Source organism: Blennius ocellaris (assembly GCF_963422515.1).
Source record: "Blennius ocellaris genome assembly, contig: SCAFFOLD_56, whole genome shotgun sequence".
Classification (NCBI taxonomy): Eukaryota; Metazoa; Chordata; class Actinopteri; order Blenniiformes; family Blenniidae; genus Blennius; species Blennius ocellaris.
In genome coordinates this window covers 307,378-316,409 of record NW_027661835.1, presented here as the reverse complement: position 1 = coordinate 316,409, position 9,032 = coordinate 307,378, and the positions used below count along the sequence as shown (strand labels likewise).

The window sequence follows — 9,032 nt, the reverse complement described above, 5'->3', positions numbered from 1 at the left end:
GGGGTGAGGAAGAGGAGGAGTGAGGAAGTAAAAAAACATCTAACTTTTACTTCACTGTCCGACAGAAACACTTAAATTCTGACGGCTGGCCACGCCCCCTGATGGCTGACCACGCCCCCTGACGACTGACCACGCCCCTTGATGGCTGGCCACGCCCCTCTGAACCACTGACGGCTGGTCACGCCCCTCTGACACACTCTGACGGCTGGCCACGCCCATCTGACGGCTGGCCACGCCCCTCTGACACACTCTGCCCCTGATGATGTCATCCTGAGCACAACCTGATTCACAGAGTTGATTAACAAGGAGAAGAAGAACCTAACCCTGACGTAACCTGATACTTTAACAACTTTAACTCCTCCTCCTCCTCCTCCTCATGCTGCTCCTCCTCTTCCTCCTCCTGCGCCTCCTCCTGCTGCTCCTCCTCCTCCTGCTGCTCCTCCTCCTGCTGCTCCTCCTCCTGCTGCTCCTCCCTCCTCCTCCTCCTCCTCCTCATGCTGCTCCTCCTCTTCCTCCTCCTGCGCCTCCTCCTGCTGCTCCTCCTCCTCCTGCTGCTCCTCCTCCTGCTGCTCCTCCTCCTCCTGCTCCTCCTCCTCCTCCTCCTGCTGCTCCTGCTCCTCCTCCTCCTCCTGAACATTTGATTCCAGGAACTTCGACACATAAACAACGTCAGACGTTTCCTTTTTTTAATCCACGATGAAACGAAGCTGCTCCTTTCAAAATAAGATACCGAGCAGCTTCCTGTGTGTCTGCAGTGGAGGACGTGAGGTCATAACAGGGATGGAGGGATGAGAAATGGAGGGATGAGAAATGGAGGGATGAAGGGATGAGGGAAGGAGGGATGAAGGGATGAGAAATGGAGGGATGAGGGAAGGAGGGATGAAGGGATGAGAAATGGAGGGATGAAGGGATGGAGGGATGACTTCCTGTTCGTCATGACAGCTTGAAGGAGGCGCGAGCGCTGCTGAGGAAGACTCTGTCTCCAGGACGAAGAGCAGGCAAGATGGCCGCCCTGCTGATGAAGCACATTGAGAAGGAGAAGAAGAAACTTGGTAAGGCTACGGCCTCTTCCTCCTCTTTCTCCTCCTCTTTCTCCTCCTCCATTATGAGGTCATTATGTGCTGTTGCCATGGCGATGACAGTCCAACCCAGCAGACCAGGAGGTCTTCAGTCGTCATCCATCGCTGCAGACAGTCAAAGGACACTGAGAACAGTGTGGGGTGGGGTTACCATGGAGATTCAGTGGTGTTACCATGGAGATTTAGGAGCGTTACCATGGAGATTCAGTGGTGTTACCATGGAGATTCAGGAGCGTTACCATGGAGATTCAGGATGGTTACCATGGAGATTCAGTAGCGTTACCATGGAGATTCAGGATTGTTACCATGGAGACTCAGGAGCGTTACCTTGGAGACTCAATAGCGTTACCATGGAGATTCAGGATTCTGTTACCATGGAGATTCAGGTTTGTTACCATGGAGACTCAGGTGTGTTACCATGGAGATTCAGGAGCGTCACCTTGGAGACTCTATAACGTTACCATGGAGATTCAGGATTGTTACCATGGAGATTCAGGAGCGTTACCATGGAGACTCAGTGGCGTTACCATGGAGATTCAGTGGCGGTAATCACAGTGTGAGTAGAGTTTCCATGGCGACGGTGAACTGTGAACATGGGTTGAGACATGAACCTGCTTCTGGACCCGGGTAAGACCACGGACCCCCAGGGGACCACAGATCAATGTTGGGGGGGCCCCTGGGGGGGTCGGACTCCACCTCAAGACCCCCCAGAGGCTCCTTGGTCGGTTCCTGGGTTGGTTCTGTCGGTTCCTTGGTTGGTTCTGTTGGGTCCTGGGTTGGTTCTGTCGGGTCCTGGGTTGGTTCTGTCGGGTCCTGGGTTGGTTCTCCTGTCGGGTCCTGGGTTGGTTCTCCTGTCGGGTCCTGGGTTGGTTCTCCTGTCAGGTCCTGGGTTGGTTCTCCTGTCGGGTCCTGGGTTGGTTCTCCTGTCGGGTCCTGGGTTGGTTCTCCTGTCGGGTCCTGGGTTGGTTCTCCTGTCGGTTCCTGGGTTGGTTCTCCTGTCGGGTCCTGGGTTGGTTCTCCTGTCGGGTCCTGGGTTGGTTCTCCTGTCGGTTCCTGGGTTGGTTCTCCTGTCGGGTCCTGGGTTGGTTCTCCTGTCGGGTCCTGGGTTGGTTCTCCTGTCGGGTCCTGGGTTGGTTCTCCTGTCGGGTCCTGGGTTGGTTCTCCTGTCAGGTCCTGGGTTGGTTCTCCTGTCGGGTCCTGGGTTGGTTCTCCTGTCAGGTCCTGGGTTGGTTCTCCTGTCAGGTCCTGGGTTGGTTCTCCTGTCGGGTCCTGGGTTGGTTCTCCTGTCAGGTCCTGGGTTGGTTCTCCTGTCGGGTCCTGGGTTGGTTCTCCTGTCAGGTCCTGGGTTGGTTCTCCTGTCGGGTCCTGGGTTGGTTCTCCTGTCAGGTCCTGGGTTGGTTCTCCTGTCGGGTCCTGGGTTGGTTCTCCTGTCGGGTCCTGGGTTGGTTCTCCTGTCGGGTCCTGGGTTGGTTCTCCTGTCGGGTCCTGGGTGGGTTCTCCTGTCGGGTCCTGGGTAGGTTCTCCTGTCAGTTCCTGGGTTGGTTCTCCTGCTGGTTCCTGGGTAGGTTCTCCTGCTGGTTCCTGGGTAGGTTCTCCTGTCGGGTCCTGGGTTGGTTCTCCTGTCGGTTCCTGGGTTGGTTCTCCTGTCGGTTCCTGGGTTGGTTCTCCTGTCGGTTCCTGGGTTGGTTCTCCTGTCGGGTCCTGGGTTGGTTCTCCTGTCGGTTCCTGGGTTGGTTCTCCTGTCGGGTCCTGGGTTGGTTCTCCTGCTGGTTCCTGGGTTGGTTCTGTCGGGTCCTGGGTTGGTTCTCCTGTGAGGTCCTGGGTTGGTTCTCCTGTCAGGTCCTGGGCTGGTTCTCCCCCCCAGACCCCCCCTGAGGAACCGGAGCCGCGGCGCCTCCAGCAGGACAAAGACAGGAAGTGTCTGGAAACATTCCAGCGGCTGATGGACACGACCCAGGACCGCTACGTTAGCGTGTTCCGCGTGTTCCACACGCTAACGTCACCGACTGTAATGTGTCCTGTGGGAGGCCGACACACACACACACACACACACACACACACGCACACACACATGTTTTCCTCTGCAACCCGACACCAGAACCCTCGTTGCATCACCGTGTTCTGCTCGGCGTTACGAGGAGAGCGAGGCTGCTGCAGCGGTGCTCGCTCGCCCCGCCGCCGACCAGATCCCTGCTAAACATTTAGCTTGGAGCGGAGCCCAGCGCCGCACACTGCTTCCAATTATCTGAGGAGGAGGAGGTGCTCCTCCTCCTCCTCTTTTTCCCCCCTCCCTGGTTTCTTCACTCCACCAGAGGCGGACGGAGGTGAAGACCAAAGTTTCCCGGCGATGCGGCGCACTCGCGACTTGTGACCGCGCCGCTCGACATGCCGCAGCCGCGCCGCTGCTGTTTGTCCCTCCTCATCCTCCTCTTCCTCCTCTTCCTCCCGTCTTCCGCCCTGCCAGCAGGAGGAGCAGCAGGAGGAGCAGCAGGAGGAGCAGGAGACACCATCCAGGTGGTGTTCACTCCCACCGTCTGCAAGGTGCTCTGCAGCCAGAGTCGCTGCCTCAAGTCCTGCCAGACGGGCAACGTGACGTCGCTGTCCAGCGCCGAGGCGACCCGGGGGGACCCCCCCCACGGACCGACCCCCCACGGACCGGGCCCCCACGGACCGGGCTTCAGAGTGTGTGAGTCCACTCCTCCACTGTTTTCATGCCGAGACAACCAGGAAGTTGGTCAGTGGGGGATCAAAGGTCAGCGGAGATCAAAGGTCAGCGGGGGCTCAAAGGTCAGCGGGGATCAAAGGTCAGTTGGGGTCAAAGGTCAGCAGGGATCACAGGTCAGTGGGGGGTCAAATGTCAGCGGGGATCAAAGGTCAGTGGGTGTCAAAGGTAAGCGGGGATCAACGGTCAGTGGGGGTCAAAGGTCAGTGGGTGTCAAAGGTCAGGGGGGGATCAAAGGTAAGTGGGGATCAAAGGTCAGTTGGGGTCAAAGGTAAGCGGGGATCAAAGGTCAGTGGGGGTCAAAGGTAAGCGGGGATCAAAGGTCAGTTGGGGTCAAAGGTCAGCTGGGATCAAATGTCAGTGGGGATCAAAGGTCAGCGGGGATCAAAGGTCTGTGGGGGGGTCAAAGGTCAGCGGGGGAGAACCAGGCTGGAGAACCTCAGGAACCTCCACGTGCAGCTGTGGAACAGCAGCAGCTTTAGTTTTTCTTTGTTCTCCCCCGTGAGAACAATTTCTACGGTCCCTGAAGGCACCACACGCCCAAATGAGCTGCGTCACAACCGGCTGGCCACCCGCATGCTTTTGTCGTCGCCATGGAAACAACCGTTTTCAGACCGAGGATGAAGCGATGAGCTGTGAGTTTAAAAAGATCTAAAGAACGGCACTCATATTAACGCGTCGCGCTTTCATCCCGCCGCTAACGTTCTCAAGAAACGAGCGCAGGAAAACAACGCGGCCGTGCGGAGAAGTTCTGAAATATCAGCTGATGAAGCTGATCTACTGCCCCCGGTGGCAGCTTCACCTTCCTCTCATAAGCTCCGCCTCCCGCCTCGCGTGATTCGTTCACTCTAGAATTAGTTCTAGATCAGTGATCCGTTGTAGCGCCACCTTGTCCGACGCCAACGCTAACATTAATGCTAGCTCTGACGCTAATATTAGTGCTAACCCCACAGCTAACGATGCCATCTCCAACGCTAACAATAATGCTAACCCCAACGTTAATGCTAATCCACAACGCATACCCCAAATCTTGCGATAATGCTAAGTCTGACACTAACCCCAACGTGTACTCTAACGGTAATGCTAACCCTGACGCTGATATTAATGCTACCCCCACAGCTAACGATGCCATCTCCGATGCTAACAATAATGCTAACCTCAACGTTAATGCTAACCCACAACGCGTACCCCGACTCTTACGGTAATACTAAGTCTGACGCTAACAATAACGCTAACCCAATGTTAATGCTAACCCCAACGTGTACCCCAACCCTAACGGTAATGCTGCTATGTCTGACGCTAGCGCCAACGCCAGCGTCAAGTCCCCCTCCAGCGCTATCGTCAGCGCTAGCGTGCTGGCGGCCGTGGCGGAGTTTGGCTCCGCTTCCTTCCTCTGGTCGACCCCCCGCCGCTCTGGACCCCCCCCCCCCCCCCCCCCCCGCTGCACTCTGGGTAACAAAGACAGGAAACAGGAAGTTCCGCTCCGCCGCCGCGGTGACTTGAGGGCAGCGGCAACACTTCCCACAATGCTTTGCTGCTCCGATCCCTCCGGTGCCACGTCTTCCTTCCTTCAGCCAATCAGCTGCCGGGATTCTTCCTCCCTGAGGCTGTGGGGGGGGAAACGGTTTCCATGGAAACAGCTTGACGGAGTCGCACTTGTAATATTGGGGGGGGGGGGGGGGGGGGGGGGGTACTGGGGATAGTGGGAGATGCTGTTCTGGCACCTCTCTGGACCAGAACCTGGTTCAGGAGTGGTTTCCTGTCCTTCCCAGTCGTCTGTCCTTTGATCTGCCACAATGGAGGACAGTGTCTCCAGAGGGACCGCTGCCTGTGTCCTGCTGGCTTCACCGGGAGGTTCTGCCAGATCCCCTCCCCCCCCTCCTCCTCCTCCTCCTCCTCCTCCTCCTCCTCCTCCTCCCCCCATCAGCAGCTGAGACACTCAGAGTTCCTGGTTCCACTCGCTCACAGCCAGGAAGTGGACTCAGCTGGAGGTCAGTGTGACCTTTGACCCTAGATCACATGACATCATCACTTCATCACATGACATCATCACTTCATCACATGACTTGTGTTTCTTTCAGAAGTAAAACTAAAAACAGCACCAGCTAGTGGCCCAACATAGGAATTACATGTGTTTCAGTGTTTCTGTCATTGAAGAAGTGAAAGTTTTGCTGGTCGTGTTCCTGAAGTTACAGTTAGAGTCACAGTTACAGTTACAGTTACTGACTGTAGTGTTGGACTGACATGAAGACGTGTCTGCAGCTCCCGGCCGCTCCATGGTGACGGTGCGGGTGCAGCACCCCCCGGAGGCCTCCGTCAACATCCACCGGGTCCTCAAGGTGGGAACGCCCACTCCTGATTGGACCACCGGTCGTCATGACGACTTGTTCAGTCATGAACAGTCGTCATGACAACCAGCAATCATGTGACCGGTCGTCATGACGACCGGTCACATGACAACTGCACAACTGGTCGTCATGACGACTGGTCACATGACAACTGCACAACTGGTCACATGACGACTGGTCACATGATTGCTGGTTGTCATGACGACTGGTCACGTGACAACTGGTCACATGATGACTGGTCACGTGACGACTTGTCCAGTCGTGACCAGTCGTCATGACAACCAGCAATCATGTGACCAGTCGTCATGTGACCAGTTGTCACGTGACCAGTTGTCACGTGACCAGTCGTCATGGACAACTGGACGTCATGACGACTGGTCACATGACGACGACCAGTCGTCATGTGACCAGTCGTCATGACGTCCAGTTGTCATGGACAACTGGACGTCATGACGACTGTTCACATGATGACGACCAGTCATCATGTGATCTGCCGCCGGCCAAACCTCACCTGTGTTTGTTTCCTCAGCTGTCTGGATTCAGCCCCACGCTGCGGACGCTCCCCCCCCCCTCTTCCTCCTCCTCCTCCTCCTCCTCCTCCTCCTCCTCCTCCTCGGGCTCGGCCGGTGCCCCGGCTCCAGCAGGAGCTCGGGTCCAGGCCCAGACGGTGAGGGGGGGCGGGACCTATACTCAGCAGTCCGGCTTCAAGTACTGCTTCAGGGAGGTGAAGGACAGACAGGTGAGGTTGCCTGAAGAGCATCTTCCTCCTCCTCCTCCTCTTCCTTCTCCTCCTCTTCCTCTTCCTCCTCCTTCTTCCTTCTCCTCCTCCTCCTCCTCCTTCTTCTTACTCCTTCTTCTTCCTCCTCTTCCTCCTCCTCATAAACTTGTGACCACGACTCACTGACAGGGTTGTTTACTGTATTTTAAAACTGTGTGTGTGTGTGTGTGTGTGTGTGTGTGTGTGTGTGTGTGTGTGTGTGTGTGTGTGTGTGTGTGTGTGTGTGTGTGTGTGTGTGTGTGTGTGTGTGTGTGTGTGTGCAGTGCAGCTCTCCTCTTCCCGGCCTGAGGACTCGAGAAATGTGCTGTAAAGGAATCGGTAAAGCCTGGGGCATCACCGACTGTGTGCTCTGTCCTGAGAACACAGGTACACACACACACACACACACACACACACACACACACACACTGATGGAGTGGAGCTGACTAACAGTGGAGGAATGCAGCTCTGAGGGACTGTAGGCCTTTAACACACTGAACATCTGCATTTGCACACACACACACACACACACACACACACACACACACACACACACACACACACACACACACACACACACACACAGTGTGTGGAGTGACATAACACACCTTCTGCAGCGACGCTCCACCAGCTGCAGGATGTGAAAATGTTTTAATAAACATTTGATCTGATGAGAAAAAAAGGAACCAAAGGAGGTGAAGGTGACGGTGAAGTGTCGCCCTCTAGTGGCCATGCAGCTGTTCTACAACCAGATGTTTATGTATACGCCTCTCCAGCTGTCAATCACACATAGACACGCCCCCTCCAGCTGTCAGTTATTATTTGTTTGAAGCCCTGGACCAGAAATTCTGGTGTGTTTTTAATTGTACTTTGACATATAATTCTTTGATCTTTGATCTTTGATCTTTGACCGGGTCATTTTCTGCTGATCGAACTTTTTGTTTGTCCAGTTAAAAATAACGACAGCTGTCCGCTTGGCTTCGACCGAAACAACGGGACCGAGTGTGTTGGTGAGTTTCAACTCCTTTAACCACTTTAACTGTTTTAACTACTTTAACTGTTTTAACCACTTTAACTGCTTTAACCACTTTAACTGTTTTAACTACTTTAACTGTTTTAACCACTTTAACTGTTTTAACCACTTTAACTGCTTTAACTACTTTAACTACTTTAACTGTTTTAACTACTTTAACTGTTTTAACCACTTTAACTGTTTTAACCACTTTAACTGCTTTAACTACTTTAACTGCTTTAACTACTTTACCTACTTTAACCACTGTAACTATTTTAACCACTTTAACCATTTCAACCACTTAAATCACTTTAACTACTTTGATCACTTGAACTGTTTTAACCACTTTAACTGCTTTAACTACTTTAACTGTTTTAACTACTTTAACTGTTTTAACCACTTTAACTGCTTTAACTACTTTAACTGTTTTAACCACTTTAACTGCTTTAACTGTTTTCACTACTTTAACTGTTTTAACCACTTTAACCACTTTAACTGCTTTAACTACTTTAACTGTTTTAACTACTTTAACCACTTTAGCCACTTTACCTACTTTAACCACTGTAACTATTTTAACCACTTTAACCATTTCAACCACTTAAATCACTTTAACTACTTTGATCACTTGAAACTGTTTTAACCACTTTAATCACTTTAACTACTTTAACCACTTTAACTAGTTTAACCACTTTAACTACTTTAACTGCTTTAACCACTTTAACTGTTTTAACTACTTTAACTGTTTTAACCACTTTAACTGTTTTAACCACTTTAACTGCTTTAACTACTTTAACTGCTTTAACTACTTTACCTACTTTAACCACTGTAACTATTTTAACCACTTTAACCATTTCAACCACTTAAATCACTTTAACTACTTTGATCACTTGAACTGTTTTAACCACTTTAACTGCTTTAACTACTTTAACTGTTTTAACTACTTTAACTGTTTTAACCACTTTAACTGCTTTAACTACTTTAACTGTTTTAACCACTTTAACTGCTTTAACCACTTTAACTGCTTTAACTGTTTTCACTACTTTAACTGTTTTAACCACTTTAACCACTTTAACTGCTTTAACTACTTTAACTGTTTTAACTACTTTAACCACTT

General features: G+C 52.3%; 1 protein-coding gene across 1 annotated transcript in view; it reads left to right on the top strand.

The window, feature by feature from the left end:
- ltbp4 (latent transforming growth factor beta binding protein 4) overlaps window positions 1-9,032 on the top strand; it is a 27,220-nt gene that overhangs the window by 464 nt on the left and 17,724 nt on the right. Inside the window, 7 exon segments of the mRNA XM_080522281.1 lie at window positions 943-1,052; window positions 3,544-3,765; window positions 5,574-5,792; window positions 6,064-6,140; window positions 6,679-6,888; window positions 7,191-7,293; window positions 7,857-7,916. Of these exon segments, the coding sequence (XP_080378407.1) occupies window positions 943-1,052; window positions 3,544-3,765; window positions 5,574-5,792; window positions 6,064-6,140; window positions 6,679-6,888; window positions 7,191-7,293; window positions 7,857-7,916 (1,001 nt within the window).